Below are 23,916 nucleotides of genomic sequence, written 5' to 3'. Positions count from 1 at the left end.
ACTCGCACTAAGCACACAGTTAACTTTAAAACTAAAGAGGCGTGATGATCACTTTTTCAATGTTTATCGATTGCAGCTTGATGTCACATCACTCAAGTTATCTGTCAATGATTTGAAAACGACTTTTTGTTGTCTTCAAACAAGCGCATAGCTATTTCGATAGTAGTTATACTTCTAAATTGAAAAAATACATGATCCGACTCATAAAATGATCGATAAGATGTGCATGCGGTATTTAATTTGTTACTGATGATTTCTGGAGTTTAAGTCGCGTGTGAAATGCTTTTATAAATGTAACTAGAATTGTTAGTATTATGTTTAATAAATAGGGCACGACATGCTGCTGAAGATATAACCCAAGGAGGGTTGATATGTCTGGTAGGCGGCTGTTCGTAAAACTCATACATAATTTCTATATACCACGATAAGAGGACATAAATCATAATTTGCGTAATCACTGGTGGTAGGACCTCTTGGGAGTCCGCACGGGTAGGTACCACCACCCCGCCTATTTCCGCCGTGAAGCAGTAATGCGTTTCGGTTTGAAGGGTGGGGCAGCCGTTGTAACTATATTTGAGACCTTAGAATTTATATCTCAAGGTGGGTGGCGAATTTACGTCGTAGATGTCTATGGGTTCCAGTAACCACTAAACACCAGGAGGGCTGTGAGATCGTCCATCCATCTAGCGATAAAAAAAAATAGAATTGTTAGTATTTTGTTTAATAAATAGGGCACGACATGCTACTGAAGATATAACCCAAGGAGGGTTGATATGTCTGGTAGGCGGCTGTTTGTAAAACTCGTGCCGAATTTCTATATAGCACGATAAGAGGACATAACGGACAGAAAAGAAGAAGGAGGACCCGTTCAAAAGACTGAAATCACCGGGTAGTAACAAGATAACAAGATCTCAACAGTCAGATGATTACGATGATATGGATATGTTACCTCGAGGCAATGTATTTATTGCTCTGTAATCCGTACGCTTTCATCTATTCTCTTATCTAACCCTATAATGTTTAAATCCGTGATTATCATAAACCCATATATCTTACATACTGGTGCTACGGTGGTTTTTATACATTTGTAATAGGTCTTTTACAAGTGCATTTCAATCGCCATGATTTTATACAAATTCTAAACGCAATACCAGCGCTAAGAAGAAACGGCTACAAACTCACATACCCGATCCGGCGGACCGAATGGTAAACGGTCGACGTCGCCTTAAACACGTCATTTCGGATCCTCCCGATCCATTAACGGTGCTTTTAGGTACCACAAGCACCGGTCACCGTCCTCGCCGAACCCGTCTCTTGCGACGAAGAGCTCGACGAGTAAATTAACCCACAGACACAGCCCACTGAGTTTCTCGCCGGATCTTCTCAGTGGGTCGTGTTTCCGATCCGGTGGTAGATTCTGCGAAGCACTGCTAGGGCTAGTGTTAGCAACACTCCCGGTTTGAGCCCCGTGAGCTCACCTACTAGTTGGGTGAATCTAGAATAGCCCTTCGAGGTTACTGGAATAGATAGAAAAAAAAGAACTCAGGGCTTGCTCTTTCAAACATATAATCAATGTCGTCGGCCAATCTTGGCTGGAAACATACTGTAATTGAATATTTGAACTAATATTTCACTGCGAAAATCAAAACGGTTGAAGATTGCTGCGCGGGGTCAACGTTCGTTAGTGACGTGGAAAGAAGACCCTTCAGTTTTCTTTGTTTCGCTGACTTTTCACAGTGAGTTTCTCACCAGGACTTCTCAGTAGGTGGCGATTCCGATTCGGTAGTAGATTCTACGAAGCACGGTTCTTGCTAGGGCTAGTAACTCTTAGGTTGAGCCCGTGAGCTCACCTACTCACCTACCCGTCTGCGAGAAGTTGGAATAATCCCTTAGGCTACCAGCGAAAGGATCGAGATTTTTTTTTTCCTAATTCTGCTGATAGCCTTGAGAGGCTATTTCAGCTTCGCCCTAACGTTTGTATGTGAGCTCACGGGGCTCAAACCGGAGAGTTGCTAGCACTGACCCTAGCAAGAGCAGTGCTTCGCAGTATCTACCACCGAATCGGAAACGCGACTCACTGAGAAGATCCGGCGAGAAACTCAGTGGGCTGTGTCTGTGGGTTAATTTACTCGTCGAGCTCATCGTCGCAAGCGACGAGTTCGACGAGGACGGTGACTGGTTTTTTTATGCAAGATGAACACGCTAAATCGCTTTTCACTTATTTCTTGAAAACCTCAAATGTATCATTTATTCTAACGCACACTACGTCGTATTTTTTCTATTCTAAGACATACATTAACCAAGTCCACGTTCTGTGGTGTTATTAAATGACTACCGGAACCCATAATGCCATAATAACCTCGAGACGTCTTGAGAGATAAAGCTGTTAATCTCAATTGCATGGTCGTAATACTTTTTTTTTTCGGGCCGGGTGCCCATTCTCCTACGAGGTCCGCGCGCCTAGGGGGCGCACGGGGTATGTGGGTCTCAACGGTCTGCAAGATGTTGAGTCGTAATACTTATCGCAACCATTCAAAACGGAAGCGGTTTGATCCGACAGACGTTGTCCTGTAAAAATTCATTCAAGTCGATCCAGCCGTTTAGTTGTAGTATAGATAAATAGCCTAGATACCGACTGCAGCACCATCTGCCGGGTTGATTTGTAAATCTAAACCATCCAGAGTACTACCCAAACGCATACAAAAAAATCTTACTGTGTACTTATGTGTTACATGTACTTAATGGATAGGCTAATATTTATATGAGTGTTACACTCCCTACACCAGTTGCGGGGGCGTTAATGATGAGAATTTTTGTGGGGGTGAGAAATAATAATGATAATTTTAAATTGCCCAGCCAAGCAGATTGGTACAGCTAGTATATATATAAAGATACTCGCTGTCCCGGCAGACTTCGTAGTGCTTCAATCGATAAATAAAAGACCTAAGCTTTTGTATAAAATAAACTTAAAACAAACAAAAGGAATCCGTCCGACGGGGGCCACATCAAAGGGAAAACAAAATTGTTATTTTTATATAATTCCGAGCATTTTCTTAATTATCTACCTTTTAAACCTTCTCTGGACTTCCACAAATAATTCAAGACCAAAATTAGCCAAATCGGTCCAGCCGTTCTCGAGTTTTAGCGAGACTAACGAACAGCAATTCATTTTTATATATATAGATATATAGATTATTACTTAATCATGGAAGTTATACGTGAGCATATGCGAAATATTAGAAATTAATGACTTCCTGCAAGATTTTAAAACCGGCATAGTCACGTCGCTAGATCCGATTACCGCGAACGCTTTTGTTATAGACCACGACGACTCGATAGCCTAAATAGGTAAATAAACATACAGCCTTTTTAACTGAAAATTATCATTATATTTTATTAGGACTGGTTAGAATCCGTTCAGTCACAATTATGAGCTATTGTCTAATGCATCAACTGGTTGTGTCACAGAGACTTGTTAGACTCTTTACGCTTAATATACTGTACAGGGATGTATTCAGATGCAAAAAAAATCGCTACAATAATATTCGATCGATGTAAAAAAATACAAAGTAACTTATAAATTATTTTCTTCGGTTTTCACGAGTCGTACAAGATTTTTAATTTTTTTTATTGCTTACATAGAAGGACGAGCTCACAGCCCACCTGGTGTTAAGTGGTTACCTGAGCCCATAGGCATCTACAACGTAAATGCCACCACCCACCTTGAGATATGAGTTCTAAGGTCTCAATATAGTTACAACGGCTGCCCCACCCTTGAAACCGAAATGCAATACTGCAAAAGAAATAGGCCGAGCGGTGGTATCTACCCGTGCGGATTCAAATTATAATTTTGCGAGTTTGATTTTTATTACACCATGTTATTCCTTCACCGTGGAAGTCAATTGTGAACATTTTTTAAGTACGTATTTGATTAGAAAAATTGGTACCCGCCTGCGGGATTCGAACACTGGTGCATCGCTACATACGAATGCACCGGACGTCTTGTCCTTTAGATCATGACGACTTCAGACTTTACTGGTGGTAGGACCTCTTGTGAGTCCGCGCGGGTGAGTACCACCGCCCTGCCTATTTCTGCCTTGAAGCAGTAATGCGTTTCGGTTTGAAGGGTGGGGCAGCCGTTGTAACTGTACTTCAGACCTTAGAGCTTATATCTCAAGGTGGGTGGCGCATTTGCGTGATGTCTATGGGCTTCAGTAACCACTTAACACCAGGTGGGCTGTGAGCTCGTTAACCCATCTAAGCAATAAATAAATAAAAGATACTCTGCCGTCAAGAGAGAGACAGCAGCAGATCACCGTTACGATGGACCGAGAGAATAAAGGCAGCTAGCTCTAAGCGGTTCCATCAACGAATGCACAAGAAAGGCAGCGTGACGTGAGGAATGGCGACGTCTTGTGAAGCGCTATACTTGAGACCTTAGAACTTATATCTCGAGGTGGATGGCGCATCTATGTTGTAGATATTTTTACTTGTAGGTTAGTTACGTTTAGAAAAATGTTCAAGGGCATCCTCCACTTTATTAATAGGTAGGTTAATGTAATTGTTTAATGTATTATATTGTGAATATTTTTTTTTCCTTACATTATTCGTTAGATTAGTTTTTGTTATTGTGTTGTTTTGTCATAATTGTAAGGAACATTGTTATACAAATTCAGCACTATATGTCTTGTTTTGTCGTGCGCACATAACTTATGTTGCAAGCCAGATTTTGTTTCTTTTTATTTGTGTTTTTTATGTATCTTTAGCTTGTGATGTGTATTGTGAGCCTAATAAAATAAATAAATAAATAAAGATAGATGTCTATGGGCTCCAGTAACCACTTAACATCAGGTGGACTGTGAGCTTGTCCACCCAGCTAAGCAATAAAAAAAAAGCGCACCACCACCCCAAATGACGATCACGGCCACTCTACCAAGAGTGCAAACGATTGAAAAGAAGATACTCAGATACTACTTCTCGAACACTATACAATTTGGACAACCGTAAAGTCTTGTAAAGGTCGGGAACGTGTAATATCAAACGCGAAAAGAAATCATAAGAGCAGCCTTAAGTTATAAATGTTAAACTTCGTAGCTTATTGACTCGGTGGTGTAATAGTTAGCACCCCTGAATATTGCGGCGAGGGTCGTGGATTCGATTCCCACATCGGGCAAATGTTCGGGTGATGAACAAGTTTGTTTGTTCTTTATCTAGTTGTTTATTATATATATATGTATATATTTATAGCTACCTTCCAGCCACAAACGTGATTCAACTCAACTCTGCGTTGCACAGAAATGTTTCCTAATTGATCCCATATTCATATAGCATTTCTTGTCACACGAATTAATCGCTTGGTCATTAGATATCATAATACGCAATCGACCGACGACACGAGACGCACAGAGACAAACTTTCACAACGATTGGGTGGTATAAGCCCCCCGAACTAACGTAAAATCTGAGAAACAAATTAAAAATTAACTTGCAACAATTTCTTGTCCGACATCCTCTCAACAAATATTTAGAGAAGTGTGGTATAGAAAAAATATTTCTCATTCCATTCTTACGGATCGTTTGAAACCTCTGGGTCTGCGGAGGGACTTCGGTTCCCTCTGTATTTCATACCGTATGTTCCATGGGGAGTGCTCTGAGGAATTGTTTGAGATGTCAACATCATCTCGTTTTTAAGAGTCTAACCATACTACCTGGAGCCATTGCGTTCATCGACAGGGCGCTTCTAGAGATCTTTTTTGCTAAGTACCATCCGACTTTAGAATGAGCTCCCCTCCACGGTGCTTCCCAAACGCTATGACATATCCTTCCTCAAACGAGGCTTGTGGAGAGTACTTATCGGTAGACAGCGGCTTGGCTCTGCCCCTGGCATTGCTGAAGTCCATGGACAACGGTAACCACTTACCCTCAAGTGGGCAGTATGCTCGTCTGCCTACACGGGCAATAAAAAAATATAAAATAAATAATAATATTTTTTATTTCCTCTATTCATGGATATTTGACCTATTTAAAATTACTAGCTTGAATAGATTTTTTATTATTTATTAAATAAAAAAATAAAAAATCAAATTAAACATTAATCGATTAATGCAAATAGTATATTTATATTCAAAGTACCATATCCAGTAAGAGATTAGCATGCAATAAAATGACTTTCAAATCAGGATTATTTGACAATCAATTCACAATATGCCCCCCTCGTGTATCCCAGAGAACGGCCCTGCCTTGAAGGCGACGACGTGAAAGTAAAAGCCGAAAATGAATCGTGCGAACGAGTCACGGACGCGGAGTCGATCCGAAACGCGATTCTACAACCCACAATACACTCATAACAATATTATTACAGTGAGGCGTGTATGTAATTTGAATGCTTTTTGAAGTACCAGCCTAAAACCGACCTAAGACTATTAGGCCCGTAATATCGTTCGTAGTTTTTTTTTTATTGCTTATATGTAGCACATAGTTGTTAAGTGGTTACTAAAGCCCATAGAGATCTACAACGTAAATGCATCACCCACCTTGAGATATAAGTTCTAAGGTCTCAGTTGTAACAGTGTACTGTTGCCCCACCCTTCAAACTGAAACGCATTGCTGCTTCACGGCCGAAATAAGCGGGATGGTGGTACCTGCCCGTGCGGACTCACAAGAGATCCTACCACCAGAAAACTAGAAACCACCAGAAAACCAGAAAGGCTTTTTTTATTGCCTTTGTAGGCAGACGAGCATACGACCCACCTGATGGTAAGTGGTCACCGTCGCTCATGGACGTCAGCAATGCCAGGGGCAGAGCCAAGCCGCTGCCTACCATAACTTAAACTAGAATCGAAAGCTTAAGCGGTCACTGACGATCAATTCGTAATTTCAATCTTAGTTTAGTTCACCTCCAGAGTTTAAGCTATCTCGAAGTTTAAGCGGTTACGAGGGTTTAAAATGTTCATTTCAAAATGGCCACTGGAAATCACCAGCTGTTGTTTTGTGTCGAATTGCATTAAGCAAGTTTAAGTATTTTCAGCTTGATTGCTGCTAAAAAGTAAAAAGAATGGAAAGCAAAATGTTGCCACACGTTAAAATGTCCTCTGAGCTTAGCCAAGCCACGCTTGTATTCGTATTGAAATCAAAAAAGAAGTTTAATCTATGGTTGCGCCCCTGAGCCCTAAAATCCTAGGGCCCGCGGTCTGCTCACAACACCATGCAGATCGTTGAGTCTCACATACCTCGCACGCCCCTTTTGCGCGGGGACATCGTAGGAGGTTCGGCCCTCTACCCAAAAAAAAAAAAAAATTGTTGCGCCCCTGAGCTGGTCTACCTATCCAAACGAAGTTAGAAGACTCCCCTAGGCTACCAACGATTGGGTAGGATCCATTTCTACCCTCTGCCGATTAGTGGTTCGTTGAAAATAAAACGTTTATGTTCAATTATATTCTGGGTTAATCTCAAACAAAATACCTACACAGTTTCGATTCACAACATCACTAAATTGTCCCAACACCTCAAGATTTTTCACAAATTTAACAACCATTGATGAAGAAGATGCTTCATGACGATTCCAAAATGCTTTAGTTTGGAGAAATATGATCACAACATTTTCACGTTTGTAGAGAATTCTAATAGCCTTAATACGTTGCTGAAAATATACCCTTCCTGTTCTATTATATTATATTAATACGTGAAGCAAAAACTTTGTATCCCTTTGTATCCCTACGAAAACTGCGCGGACGGAGGAGTATGAAATTTTCCACACTTATAGAGAGTATAGAGAAGAAGTGCACAATGCTATTTTTTTTTTTTAATAATGCATAAGAGATACATTAAATCAATAAAGAAAACATTACACACACCACATACCATGTATTTGACGCACACACGCATGCATACTATTTATTGTCAAACTTTTGTTCTTTTTGTTGTCAAATTGAGAATAGATTAAATATTGTTTGTCTTTGTTAATATTTTATATAATGTAGTCTTGGCGAAATTTGTGATTATAGAAGTATAAAATACAATCATAATAGTGTACAAACTTACAATTCCAATTAATCATAGTCGAATTTCGACTACTGCGGGACCTCTAGTTCTTATTAATGGCTAATTATCTTCCATATTAATGACGTAGCCTCTGTCACGTAACTTGACCTATGACAACTCAATATTCACCATATACGTAAGCATTCGCACGGTGGAAATAATCCAATGACAATAAAAAATCGGGAAAAGTATACGTACATAATATCGTTTGTAAGTCTCAAAGTTGTGCTTACCAATAAAACTTTTGAAGCCAATAAAATTCGAAAACTCCAGTTCTCGTTGCACGATTACCAACGCGCGTGGTACATTCAAAGCACACGTGCTTCCCGGACACGAGGGCGCACGTGCCTAAACCAAACTCGTGCGCTTAGAGGAGAACGAGAATCATAAGCGGAGCGAGTTTCGCGCGTGAAAATACCCTTATTTTTTTTAACAAAAGAATTTCGTTTCTTCGAAATCTATCCACGCACGGTTCTTAGGAATTCCTTTTTTTTCTACCTAAGCCGATAGCCTTGAGAGGCTATGTCAGCGTAACCCTAACGTGTAGGTGAGCTCTCGGGGCTCAAACCAGGAGGCGTTGATAAAACTGGCCCTTAGCAAGAGGGGAAATTCCAATTGTCGGTCACATGTCTTGTTGAACCCCAAGGCGACGAAGAGTTCGACGTGTAACTTAACTCACAGACACAACCCACTGAGTTTCTCGCTGGATCTCGCAGTAAGATACGGTGATAGATTCAGCGAAACACTTATCTCGCCAGGGCACATGTCGGCAATGTCTTTCAGGCTAAGCCCGTGAGCTCGCCTATCAGTTAGGTAAAGCCGGAATACCCCCGCAGGGCTACCGGCGATTAGGTAGGAAAAAAAAGTCATCATTTTATCGTCCTGCACTTCTCATTCGTCATAATCATCTGTAACTTTAGTAAGGGAAGCCGGTTGTCATCTCCCGCGTTCCCTCGCCTTATAGATTGTCCGCGTTAGTTAATTTTTGTATATCTTACATTGCATGCTAATCAATAAAATATTAACACAACACAGCTCCTGTTTTAATTTCTTTTGTCGTTTATGATTACTAGAATCAATCTTGATTGACAATAACGCATGTTTAGTTATAATCGTTAACAACATTCGTTTAGAAACTATACGAAGGAAGGATACGACTGATATCTACCCTCGCGAGCTCCGCTTTGAATCGCAAAAGGCAGGTCATTGAAGTAAAGAGCTAGCAGTAGTTACTTAGTACTTCTGAGGAACAAATTAGAATATTTTCTTAAATTAGATATTCGGACGTCTATTAATTAAATCCGCCATTCGGTCAACACTGTGTCATCTATCTCAACCAGTGGGTCAGTTGGTAGCGAGCTGTCAAACATGACACGAATACAAATTTTGTATTTACAACTCTGTTGAGTGCCAAAAGGGTGTTAATTCGAAACTAGAGTAAAAAGGTGATTAATTAAAAATTTTGTTATATCAAGACTAGGTTAACGTCAATCGGAAGGTAGCTAAGGGCATCGGAGCCCATAGACATCAAGCACATCATGAACGTTACTGTCTACGTTCAGATGAATAAGTCTATTTATTTAAGTAAACCTTCACATGAACTTTCAAACAGTCATGACCCAAAGTCCCATAGACACATCCCAATGAGCTCTTCGCAGGATTTTGAAGATTCAGCGAAGCAATGTGCTTGCTAGGACAGATAACTCCTTTAGGCTAAGTACGGTAAGTTTACTTATCAGTTAGCGTGAAGCCAGAATAGGCCAGGCTACTGACGGTAAAAAAAAAACAATTACAAAATAATCTCAGCAAGCAACTCAGAGCTTGCTCATTACATTTCAACATTCGCCCTGAAACCCGCCTTTAGAAAGAAAGAAAATATTCATGTCTCAATTAGACATTGCATAAACAAGGGTCTCGGCGAAAATAAGCAAGATACCCCTACCCGCTTGTGCGTGCTCACAATTCTAAAAACTTTCATTGAATCGAAACCCGATTCGAGTATCAAATGAACATCTATGAGCTATGAACTATAACAGTGAACCGTGAGCTCAGTCACTATAACATCAATCAAAATTTATTTCAAACCCAACCAATCGTTTGCTAGGCCGACTTTAACCTATTGAAGACTCTGGGTACTCGTACGTAATGATCGTCTCAAGAAAAGGACTTAAACAACAGCATAATTATTTACACTTAACCCTGCTCTTAGATCTTAGGTAGCCTGCTCTTACTGGTGGTAGGACCTCTTGAGTACCTCCGCGCGGGTAGGTACCACCACCCTGCCTATTTCTGCCGTGAAGCAGTAATGCGTTTCGGTTTGAAGGATGGGGCAGCCGTTGTAACTATACTTGAGACCTCAGAACTTATATCTCAAGGTGCGTGGCGCATTTACGTTGTAGATGTCTATGGGCTCCAGTAACCACTTAACACCAGGTGGGCTGTGAGCTAGTCCACTCATCTAAGCAATAAAAAAAAAACTTCATTGTAATACGAAAACACGAAACAGCATTAAACTAGGTTATTTAAAAGAAGATTGGAAGTCAGAAAAAAATCGTTCACTCGTCGACTCAACTTTAAATTGTTTGTAACGGCACATAAAATGGACTTCCTACTGACTTGAGAAAAAAAAAAAACAAACGAAAACCGTAATTTCAATGACAGATTAGTTCTACAATTGCTTTTGGTCGAAATTTGACCAATTCGTATGCAAAAATCACGAGTGCTTGCAGACTGTGTGTATTTCACTTCTCAGAGAGATACGTACGTATTGTTTTAATAAACACTTCTAGGTTTAAAGCCCAGTGATTTTCAATCTATAAAAACCTTCAATCTTTAAAACGAAATACCTCTTACTCATCACGAGATCTCCGAAACAATCCTTCCAATACTACTTTTGCGAGTTGAACGCTCACTAAAAATCTTCTAAGAACTAAAAACCTTCTAAACCTTCTAAGAACTATTAATCCTAATTAACAAGGTAACCATTTTTTTAGGTCTGGCGCTTTATGAAGCAGAGAGTGAGTGATACAAACATCTCTTTATCAATAAGAAATGTCTCATTCTTTCTTTCTTTTTTCTTACCCTTCCTGTTCGCTGGTCAACCTGAGAAAATTTGTTAACACTAATTAGCTCCAGAAAGAGCAGTGCTTCGCAGAATCTACGACCGAATCGGCATCGCCACCCAATGAGAAGATCCGGCGAGAAATTCAGTGGGTTGTCTTAGTTGTCTATGGGCTAGTTCACTCGTCGAACTTCGTATCATGTATGTGAGGAAGAAAATGAAATTCGAAATAATGTATATTTACCGTCGAAGGCAAACTTATAGCCACGCTGTTGGGAAGTCATGTCCACGGCCATGAACAACCAATATCAGTTTGAAAGGAGTCGATAAAGGGAAGATCTCCCATCGAGTTGGTAAAATTGCTCATTGAATCGCGGGTCCATATGTGTACGGAACTTTATATATGTAAAATAATCTTGAAAACATATTTAGTCCTAGTCAGGCATCTGCTTAATATCTAATGTTAATGCAAATATGTACCTATTTCAATTATTTTTTTATTTTTTATTCCTACCTATTTATTAACCTCGAGGGGTTATTCTAGATTCACCAAACTAGTAATTGAGCTCATGGGGCTCAAACCGGCAGTATTGCTAACACTGGCCCTAGTAAGAACAGTGTTTCGCAAAATCCACCACCGGATCCGAAACGCGGACTCACCGAGAAGACCCGGCGAGAAACTCAGTGGGCTGTGTCTATGGGTTAATTTACTCGTTGAGCCCTTCGTCGCAAAATTAATCTTAGACTTCTACATATCTAAACTTATATTTGAGAATGTCGTTAACGCGATTCAGGTATCCGTCAATTATCTTGTGTTCTATAATAGCTACCACTGCACTGAGTTCATTCACATCCCACCCTAAGTATTATTTGGTGTTGTCATTTTACCGATTTGTATTTAATGTTTTGCATTTTTATCTATTTTGCGTACAATAAGGCATACTTTCTCTTTCTCTCTTTCTCTCTCTCTCTCTCTCTCGCTTATCGACGGCTAAACAAAGTAAACAAAACACCAAGTAATTACAAAACGAACGGTTCCAATTCCAAGATCTAGAGACGTTACGTTTTTTGTTGCAATCATAAAACTGATTTTGTAACGAAACATTCGAGTCGCCGAATGATCGATAATCGATAATAGAACATTACATGAAAAATAACGGTGAAACACTATTTCATTACTAACTAGACCATTTATCCGATTCACTTGGGTAAAACAGAAAATTGGTACAAGAAATATATCTCTTAAACCCCTTTTTTGAAGTGAAACTTCTTTAGGCGCATGAGGGTAAAATTTTTACAGAACGTCACGCAGGTATGCAACGGAAGTGACATCAAACTACTATTGAAATTAAGTACTTGTCAAATGTCAGTAGTAGTAGTTGTTGTATTTTTCCAACTGGAAAGGCAAATGTATCATACCATACAGCCTAATATTTTATAATTTTTTGTGAAAAATGTTAATATGAATTGAAATGAAATGAAAAGAATTTGGAACATTAATCAAATAGCATGAAATTAAATTAGTCAATTCAATTGGCAAAATATTAGTCATTTACAATTTAGAAATCTAAACATAATGTGACTGTCAACACTTAGGTTTGAGATTGACATTTGACCGACTTTTGGCGGGAACATATCTTCCTTTTTCCCTTCCTCTAAGTCTCGGAAATCTAAAGTTTTAGATTTGTATAAATATAAGCAAGACTTATAAATTAGTTCGCCAAAAATGTTTCACTTCTGACATGTGTACTTTGTACGCATGCACTTTTTTGTTGTAGTTATATGCGAACGATTCTTTGGGCCACATCACTTTCAATTTAGTGCAGTTCTGATGAGAAAACCACGCAAGTCTTAAATTTGCATTAAGTACGTCCGCGACAAATAGATGAATAACTCAATATCACACCAACCGATTTCGATGATTATTGTTTTTAATGTATATTAATTTGTTTTGGAATATCTTTTTTTTTTAATTTGAAGTGGGTTTCTGTTAAAGCATGTCATTTACAATTATTAAAACTAAAGAGTTTTAAAGGCTTTAAATACTAAAGATTTTTCTTTACACACACATATATATACATACATATCAAGATAATAAAAACGCGAAACAAACAAATCCAACAAAAAGTTCCGACAAAATGCATCGACCCGGGCAACGAACTCAGTGCTGTAGGTGTTTTAGTCCGACATTCGCAGTAACACCGACATCGCAATTATAAAGACCGGTTTTTTTGTCGCCATTTTAATCCGGTCACTTCCTATTTTGAGATCCCCCAACGATAAGACACTTTAACGAGACGACCAACGAATCCATAAACTAATAATAATTTATGATGTTGCAATAATTATATACGGTTTTCCCGTGTCGTATAAACACATTAATCATATTATTAAGACGTTATTAAGACTATTTTGTAACGTAGTCAAGATACACAAAAAAACATAAATAAAAAAGACGGTAGTTAGAAAAATTTAAACCGAAAACTGTAAGGTATCGGCAACGTCTGCTATATTTTTATAATGATAATAAAAAGGGCAAGATTAAGCCGTAAAGTTTGAATGTTATGTCAGAATCTCAATAGTAACTCCGGCTCATATTATTATTATCGCATGTTGGTTTAAGGAAAGCTAGCTCATTTGCAATTTTTGACATTGCACTACATAATGCATTAATTCTGCATACAGCTTTTAGATCTAGCTCTGAGCAGCGTTTTTAAGTGTTGTCGGTATATTAAAAAAAAAAGACCAACTTTTCAACAATATTTGAGTATTTTTATAAGATTAACGTTACTTATCACTTAATTTATGTTTTTTTTTTAATATTATTTAGTGCAAATTGCTGTTTGTTTATTTGTTTTTTTTTAAAGTAGTTTTCTTTTACATTTGATCAACCGAAGACAGTATGGAAGTGTTAATGTACGATATAATATTATAAATGTAGTGAAAGTCGAGGGAATCACACTATTCAGTTTTATTGTGCTTTGAATTTCAATGTTAAATTAATTTCTTATATGTCAGTGTTGCAACAATAAAAAAATTAACATAATACGGATGTGGTAGCAGTGTTATGAAATGATAACGTGCTTAAAACAAAATCGATTCTATTATATAACTTTTTTAATCGATTTGGCATTGTGTGTGTAACACATATCAAAGTATGAATGTTAAGAGTCGTAATAATTAAAGTACAAAACATTTAAGCTGTAGCTGATAAAATTGGTTATTGCTTCTATTCTATATTTCAAGCTTATCGGTGATTTATAGCAAAAGGAGCCAATCGCATACAAAAAGTTAGGTGTAAAAATAACTCCGACTTCTGAATTAGTATGGATAGATCTATGACATGAGCTATGAGATAGACATCCGAAATATATCTTACATATATATTATAGCTATATTACGTCTATTCTAGGGAGACAGAAAGGGAAGAACGTAGGACATTTTAAATTTTTCAATTCAATCAAGCATGTCATTACGGAGTATACACATTTCGAATTAATTAGGGCTTAATGTATAAGACAATATACTCGTATTGAGCTAGGCGACTATTCCAGTGTTAAATGCCAAAGGCAGGTTTTTTCTAAGGAAAAATAATGTTCTCAAATGTATACCCGTAAAAAATATAAATTTGCATAATCAATTACCACTATCCTGATGGGGATAATTCCTGATGAGGATCATTCATGCGTTCAAGTTCTAAGAATCAGAAAACCGTTAAACCATACACAATTGAAACTTCAACCTGATGTCTATAGGATAAACACTTAAAATTAGAAGAGCCGTGACCTCTTTCACCCAAAAATCGTACTAAAATCCTGGTATCAAGTCCGTACTATTTCAACACATGATATTTGGCTGTCCTCTGTGTGATTCTCTATTTATATGATCAAAATATAACATAAAAACTCCACGTTTTCAAGTGAATAAAATTTTAGTATCTTCGTATTTATAATTCGGATCGTCCTTGTATTGCGTTTACGTAATGCTTGAATCAGAAATGGATCCCTGGATTTACCTCGCAACGCGTCACAGCTGAAACCGATGCTGCCTGCCACAAATGTTTCCGAGTCGGATGCAAGACCGCCATAGATTTTCGTAGACGCGCCAAATAATTTAACAAAATACTTTTATGATGATTCACCGCCAAAAAAACTATAAAATTTCGAAAGTAATGTCAAATTAGTAGATAGCAAAACCTTTAAAGGTTCTTCGAATAGTGACTAATGACGTAAGACAAAAATACGACCGACTCGATAAAAATAAGAGCGCATCTTCCGTAATACTTCTTATAGGGAATATATATCAAAATTTTATTGTTTTTTTTTGGCACGAAGTTCCTTATCGCGCGTTGTGAACGGGGGCTAGACGGAAAAAATTCTTACGAAAAGTTGTCACGACACTTTTTAGATCCGTCATTCTGACCAATCAACGTGTAGGCGCTTATCGCGTGACGTTGCTCGTATCCGATTGGTCCGCGTAATGAGTACAGTTTCTCGAGATAGCGTTTCAACTATAGTAATTTAGTTCATAGTATTGTCTTTTTCTTCTTCATAATGCCGTAATTTATTATTATATCTTAAAAAAAAATTACAATTCCTTCACTAATTAATCGAAAGGAACTTCGTTCCATCCGGGTGTCCCTTGACACCTCTGAAGTTTTTTTGAGATTGGCCATGCCATTCCTGTTTTAAGTAGTAATTAAAGTTCATACTAATCAAAATTATCGCGTACCGGTACGCACCATAGCTACACATTTTTATAAACAGGTATGATGTTTATATCGCTCATGTGGAATTACAATATTCTAATACCAACGGTATCTACGAGTCTGAGGCAAATAAAGAAGTCCCTACTATATAGTATTAAGTTTAAATTCCCGCATATTAGCATCATGAATAACTATAAGGTCATGGACATTTTGGTCTGTTGTACAGATAAACTAGAGTAATATTAGAAATAAATTAAATTTATATAATTCCGACACGGCAAAAACGAATCTTTCAAATGTATTCTACATCATCATAAGGCAAACTTGAATGTTAAAGTTACAAATAAACGCTTTCCCAACGTATTGTGTTAACGAAATCAAGACAAATTTGAGGGATTGTGAGCAAGTCTTAGGAACAATGGCTGAGGATACTACTATTGCAACGAAGGAAATTACATTATACCTTGATCCCCGTCTCGCAGACCCAACTAGTTTTAATGTAATTAATAGTGTCACCTTAGTCTGACCTCATATTAATCGCCTACGATAACAGATAGCGTTCTATTAACTTTCCAACATCACTAATCTTTGAACCTCGCGCAACTGCGGTTCGAATTTGACGCCATTACTGCCGTCTGCCATTCAGTTCGTCACAGACTATGGAACGTATCGTACGTTGTCTTTTTCGACGCGCCGCTGCGTTAGTGTTTACGTGAATAATTTCCTATTCATTGTTGCCAAACCATTGTATTTGTGACAATAAATGATAGTTTCCGTGTGATTGTGCTGTGCTAAAATGGCGAATCTGACGTTGCGGTACCTGGATGAGTTGTCTTATGTGCTGAATAGGAGGCACCTCGCCAGCCAGGCGAAGGCATCATCCGTCGGTGACCTTCTCAGTGCTGAAGAAGATAGATTTTCACAGGTATGCTCGTTTTAACGCACGGTCTGAAATTATGGTGTTCATGTTATACTAGAATTTACCGTAATTGAAGTTGTTAGCGTTCTTGCCCGGAATAACCGAATTGACGCATTGGAAATTGATTTGAAAGGAAGTGTCATTAATAAAATTCTTCTGTCATGGAAACGCGATGAAAAAGTTTCGTGTAAAAAAGTTATTAGTATGCACGTTAATTACTCAAAGAAAGTAAACGCGAAAGAAAGTTCAATTATTGTGAATGGTACTTGCTGATGTTATTTTACAGCCAAAACAAATTGAGTTAGGTGCTAGTTTTTGTCAATTTTTATTGTATAACTCGTAATTTTATAACAAGATTTGACTGCATCGAATGAACTGCGTGAAAGGAAACGGTAGAAACCAGAAATACAAAATTGAGGTCGCGGCAATGTCGACCTTACGATTTGATTGTTTGATGCTTCACATTTAGGCACACATTTTAATATCATTTATTTCGATTAGGTATTTTTCTGACGAAGACTGAAAATGTATATTATGTGTCAAAGCAAATTTCCAAAATCGTTTGATTTGTTGGAACTACTTAGATTAGTTACGTGTCCTCGACTATTCGGATTTAAATGATCATAACAACGTTTCTATTTTAATTGTACGTAATTTATTGTTATATATCTGTGAACTTAGAAAGAGATTTTATATCTAAATGAACCATAACCGATGAATTTAGACATAAGGCTGACTAGAAGATTGTGCTGACTCTTCGGTCATGTTTTGGCTAAGCTCGAAAGGCAATCGGGCCACCAGTTATCTTTCCATTCTAAAAAAACTGACATATATACCAGAGTGACCAAGTTTTAATCTTTAGACCGTGGCAAGGCTTTGGGGTTTCTACTATTGCTCAACGATAGATCCAGCGCGATCCGTTGCAACGCAATTGTTACGTGATAGTCGTAATGAATGCATTTTCATTTTTTATAAAACGGTATAATTATCTTAAAACTCGTGTGGACGATAAAGTCGTTGCGCCACCACATCGCGTACATAGATTTTTAGAATTACGAGATATTAAATAAAAAAATGTTCAAGTTAAAAATCTGCAAAAACCGCGGGTTTGTTTGTTCGAAGAAAACAGAGTTTGTTATGTCGTCGTGGCCTAACGGATAAGACGTCCGGTGCATTCGTGTTGAGCGATGCACCGGTGTTCGAATCTCAGGCGGGTACCAATTTTTCTAGTGAAATACGTACTCAACAAATGTTCACGATTGATTTCCACGATGAAGGAATAACATCGTGTGATAAAAATGAAACCCGCAAAATTATAATTTGCGTAATTACTGGTGGTAGGACCTCTTGTGAGTCCGCGCGGGTGGGTACCACCACCCTGCCTATTTCTGCCGTGAAGCAGTAATGCGTTTCGGTTTGAAGGATGGGGCGGCCGTTGTAACTATACTTGAGACCTTAGAACTTATATCTCAAGGTGGGTGGCGCATTTACGTTGTGCATGTCTATGGTCTCCAGTAACCACTTAACACCAGGTGGGCTGTGAGCTCGTCCACCCATCAAAGCAATAAAAAAAAAAGTTACTAACACGACAAGAAGGTTCGATATTTACGAAACTAGAAAAATCTTTAATTTGGTTGAGAACAAATTTAAAATGCACTTTTCTTAGATTGGAAATATTACGTATAGGAAATGACATTAAGAAGTCATAGCGCTCGGGAAACACCGTGGGGGGAGCTCATTCCAAAGCTGGATGGTACGTGGCAAAAAAGATTTCTGGAAACGCAGTGGCTCTGGTAGTATGGATGAACTCTACTCCGGTGGCGGGCGGTGCGATGATAAAAACGAGAATCATCTCAAACAATTCCTATTATGTATATCGTATTTGAGAGAATAACGATAAATAAAACTCTGCGGATGTGGTGACCGGCAAGCAAACCGGTGCCGACACGGTTCCCTGACACCCGTGCGTTCACCTGAAACGCTACCACAGATCAGATGCCTGTGTCCGTGAGTTATAAGTATTTTATTTGTTGACATCGGAGGCATACTAAGCCCGGTATGCTTAGTGCGAGTTTCTTAACGTTCTCGACAGCGTAAAAGTTAGCCCAATTTTGTATGCAGTTGGAATAGCGCCCCTAACGATCCCAAACGATCCCATTCCATAAAAATATGAACTAACTTTTACGCTATCGAGAACGTTAAAAAACTCGCACTAGGCACACTGATGCTAAGTGATAATCGCAAATATCATAGACGCTCCTAAATTTGCGAAAAAAAAAACGATTTTATAAAATGTCCGCAGGTACTCAAACTTTTCTTCATTTCAAAATTTTAATTGTAATTGTGTTGCGGCTTTTCATGTTAAGTGCGAAATAACAGCCTGGCCACGGGACATTCGCCGATACGAATATTCGCGCGGTGCGAACGGCGAAGCGTCTAGCGACTAAAACAAGCGCATAGAAATGTACTTATGAAGCCACGCGCACCGGCGACCGGCGAAGCGACCGGCGAAATGTACCGAGCGAATCGCGCGATGCGGCGGGCGAGCAAAACAAATGCATGAATACGGACGGCGCGAGCCACGGAGTCGAGCGGTAGTCGCGGCGAATAGTACAGTGATTAAATGAGTTTAGTTGTTTTCGCCTCGAAAAATTAACGCCGAAATTTTTAAATTTTTTATTTATTTTTTATTTTATATTTTTAAAGTTGTCGTGGCCTAACGGACGTCCGGTGCAATCGTGTTGAGCGATGCACCGGTGTTCGAATATCAGGTGGGTACCAATTTTTGTAATGAAATACGTACTCAACAAATGTTCACGATTGATTTCTACGGTGAAGGAATAACATCGTGTAATAAAAATGAAATCCTCAAAATTATAATTTGCGTAATTACTGGTGGTAGGACCTCTTGTGAGTCCACACGGGTGGGTACTACCACCCTGCCTATTTCTGCCGTGAAGTAGTAATGCGTTTCGGTTTGAAGGGTGAGGCAGCCATTATAGCTATACTTGAGACCTTAGAACTTATATCTCAAGGTGGGTGGCGCATTTACGTTGTGGATGTCTATGGGCTCCAGTAACCACTTAACACAAGGTGGGCTGTGAGCTCGTCCACCCATCTAAGCAATAAAAAAAAAAGCTGAAATACTAGCTAGACCAGCTATTTGGAAGTAGCCACCCAAAGTATTTCTCGTACTTCTTGTGGAATTCTCCATCTATAGGTATACTCCGATTCTTATTCAAATCATGTACTTCACAATCTTTTCCAAATAATAGGTCCTGAACCAAAAAACGATTAATTTGTAAGCAATATCGAGATAATTTCGATATAGACATTTCGCTGTCGGACTTCCTTACTAGTCGCGGCGGCGAACGTGAGTACCCGTGGCCTGCAAACGGTGCTGCGCGAATGGTCGCCTCGTCCACCGCTTCGCTGTTCGCACCGCCGATCCCCGTGGCCAGGCCGTAAGGTTTAATAATATACCTCATCCGTATCTTCCTTGCGTTAGGCTATGAAGGTCCTAGACTGTCGTGCCGAGGCCATAACTTTAATTTGATTAAGTGTAGGAAAGAGATGAATATATATTAAAACATACCCGCTGTAAACGTGTTCAATAGATCATGAATCTGTTACGATATTCCGATTTAACTGTTAATGGATGTTCGTTTGTAATAGTTTTTTTGTCAAAATAAGATAGTCTGTCCGGGTATAATTTAGGCGCTAGTCCATAAAATTTTTGATTTTGATGGAGTTTTTTTTTTGGTAAAAGTCAAAAATCAATTATTTACGCGTGTGGATGGAATTGTTCAGGAAACGGCAAACATGAAGAATATAATTGTGTAATCCGATAGACTTCCTGTTTTTCCCTGGTTCTAAAAGTTCTACAAGAGCTAAAAACAGGATTTGAGCCCTCCCGGTGATATTGTGTTACCGGCTTCAGCAGCGCTGTGGTGAGGCACCGGTCCGTCCACAATCACCGACGTTTGTAAACAAGTCGTGGTGTAAACAAACCACTTTATTCTCGTTTCTCTTTTAAATAGTTTGATTGTTTTACGGAAATAATTCCAAATTATATTCTAGAAAATGGTTTTCAAAACGTATCCAATTATCGACATATTTTTGCGGTCTTTTTTTTCTAATAGCTTTGAGAGGCTATTTCAGCTTCACCCTAACGTGTGTAGGTGAGCTCACAGAGCTCAAACCGAAGTGTTGCTAACACTGGCCCTAGCAAGAGCAGTCCTTCGCAGAATCTACCACCGGATCGGAAACGCGACCCACTGAGAAGATCCAGCGAGAAACTCAGTGGGCTGGTGGTTAAAGTATGGTCCGTTCACACTCAACGACGCCCGTAAACAAGTCATAGAGTAAACAAACCACTTTATTCTCGTTTCTCTGGTACATTATTTGATTGTTTTACGGAAATAATTACAAATTATATTCGCGAAAATGGTTTTCAAAACCTATCAAATTATCGACATATTTTTGGGGTCATGTGTTTTGATTTTAAGGGTCTAAGTAATTTCAAGAAATGAGACGCGTTGATGTTTCTTACAAATAGAGTGTTTTAAATACAAAATTGCTGAAACGCTTTTTTACTGGTGCTAGGACCTCTTGTGAGTCCGCGTGGGTGGGTACCACCACCCTGCCTATTTCTGCCGTGAAGCAGTAATGCGTTTCGGTTTGAAGGGTGGGGCAGCCGTTGTAATTATACTAGGGACCTTAGAACTTATATCTCAAGGTGGGTGGCGCATTTACGTTGTGGATGTCTATGGGTTCCAGTAACGACTTAACACCAGGTGGGCTGTGAGCTCGTCCACCCTTCAAAGCAATAAAAAAAAACGCTTCCTTTGATGGCCCATAGATGTCACCGTAGATGGATATAAAAAAAAAAAACGTGCAGATATAATCTTTGCCATAATGTCCTGAAGGTAGTCTGTGGCAATAACATTGTTCGTGACTCCGTTTTGTATAAAACAACGTGTTCATTTAAAAGTGTAAAATATATAATAAATAAATTAACACATCACGCATTTAATCGTCCAATCATAATCGTTAGCATTGAGTAATTAAAATCGAGTAAAATGACCGTCGACTGAGGCGTTATATGAGAAAGTTGTGATACGTAACTCTGAGTATGGTCTAGTGTCGGTTACATTAGGCCAGCGATTCCCAACCTGTGGTACGAGTACAGCTGCACTTAACTTACATAAACATCATTATAACGTGTTGTCAACAATATATAATTATAAAATGAATATATATTAATATTAACTATTATTAATAGTTACTATTGTTGATCGAAGAGGAATAAGGATGGAGTTTTTAGTGGCGGGGTACTCGTAAATGAAAAGTTTAATTCACCCCTTAATCCCCAAAAAAAGGTTGGGAAGCACTGCTTTAGGTCATCCGGACACCAACAACAGTACAATTCACAAACCAGTTAAATAAAGGAAGTTGATTTAAATAAAACGATACTAAAAATCGTTTTTTTTTCTAAATATTAAAGTCACTAGTAATTTAATTCAGCCAATACTATATTAATTACCTAACAAAATTTATTAATAATTTTTTTGTTACATCAATTAAAATTTAAATCAATCATAAAATTATGATTAAATATATCGTTGTGTTTTAGTGTATTTATCATTACTAGTGGTCCCGCAGTAGTCGAAATTCGACTATAATTAATTGAAATTATAAGTTTGAACATTATTATGATTCTATTGTCAAATTCTATAATCACAGATTTCGCCAAGACTAAATTTTAGGCAAATATTAATAAAGACAAACAATATTTAATCTATTCTCAATTTGACCATAGACTATAAGCAACAAGAAAAGTTTGACAATACACAAACAGTATGCATGCGTGTGTGTGTCAAATACACGGTAGTGTGTGTAATGATTTTTTATTTTTATTTATTGTATTTTTTATGAATAATTTAAAAAAAATATGAGCGTTCTGCACCTCTCCTCTATATTCTCTACAAGTGTGGGAAATTTCATACTGCCCCGTCCGCGCAATTTTCGTAAAAAGAGGTACAAAGTTTTAGCATCACGTATTATTATATAGATTGTATTAGTTCACTTATTTTGATCTGAAACGAAGGTTTCTTGTGATTATGTTTGGAAAATAAAACAGTCTAGTTATGATTTTCAGTGAGTTCAGATTCAAAAGAAATGACATGGAACTATTCCATAAACAAGTATGCAAATTTAGAAGTTGACAGCGTCGTAATACGCGGATATTGTAAATATTTACAAAGAGGGTAAACATTGATTAATTAGCGTGCTTTATCTAATTTATAATTGCAATAAGTAGTTTGACCCGTAACTGTTTAATGTGTCATTAATATGGATATTAATAATTAATATCGATATTAATGAGACATGAAACGCGTCTTTGGATTGGAAGGTCTTTGGTGAAAACCAGGGAAAACTTTGAGGAGGAACATTGCTCTGAAATAGATGCTCGACGTATTCTGCTATGCACGCTTCATTGTCCCTGCCCATGCATCAGCCCGTTGAGTTTCTCGCCGCTAGCCTTTTCATCGCACGAATGCATCGGGCGTCTTTTTTTTTTGTTCCTTCCTATGCTGATAGCCTTGAGGCTATTTCAGCGTAACCTTAACTAGTAGGTGAGCTCGCTGTGCTCAAATCTGACGACGTTGCTAACACTGGCCCTAGCAAGAGCCGTGCTTCGCAGATTCTACCACCGAATCGGAAACGCGACCCACTGAGAAGATCTGACGAGAAACTCAGTAGGCTGTGTCTGTGGGTTAATTTACTCGTCGAGCCCTTCGTCGCATGCGACGGGTTCGACGAGAACAATGACCGGTGCTTGAAGTACTTCAAAGCACCGATAGTGGATCGGGAGGATCCGAGATGATGTGCGATGTGTGGACGAGCTCACGAGCCACCTGATGTTATGTGCTTACCACAGCGCATAGACATCTACAACGTAAATGTCGCCACCCACCTTAACTTCAATTCACGCTCGTTATGCTATGCTATTGTTCGCCATGTGAAAAGAGAAATTTTTAGTTCAATCTTAATGTAATACAGTTGTAGTAATTAAATAACGGACTTGATACAAGCCCATGATAAATTCTTGACCTTATCACAGTAAGCCGTCACAAGTAGTACTAGTGATGTGTCTTAACCCACACATGAGTTCTAACTAGTGTAT

At 38.5% G+C, this 23,916-nt stretch overlaps 2 protein-coding genes across 7 annotated transcripts in view; one reads left to right on the top strand and one right to left on the bottom strand.

Moving 5' to 3' along the window:
* Nucleotides 1-16,868, bottom strand: part of LOC101736327 (trichohyalin) — a 39,070-nt gene extending 22,202 nt beyond the window's left edge. For all 5 annotated transcript variants that reach the window (XM_021349765.3, XM_021349763.3, XM_021349762.3 and 2 more), the window contains exon 1: nt 16,629-16,868. Coding sequence is in view for 3 of the 5 variants with exons in the window: in XM_021349762.3 (XP_021205437.1) it covers nt 16,629-16,689 (61 nt within the window). In the remaining 2 variants the exon portion in view is untranslated. The remainder of the gene's footprint in view (nt 1-16,628) is intronic.
* The window catches only part of LOC101743410 (WW domain-containing protein tag-325), a 145,979-nt gene that overhangs the window by 11,290 nt on the left and 110,773 nt on the right, over nt 1-23,916 (top strand). The window lies entirely within an intron of this gene.

This window comes from Bombyx mori, chromosome 16 (assembly GCF_030269925.1).
Source record: "Bombyx mori chromosome 16, ASM3026992v2".
Taxonomy (NCBI): Eukaryota; Metazoa; Arthropoda; class Insecta; order Lepidoptera; family Bombycidae; genus Bombyx; species Bombyx mori.
This window is presented reverse-complemented; position numbering and strand designations above follow the sequence as displayed.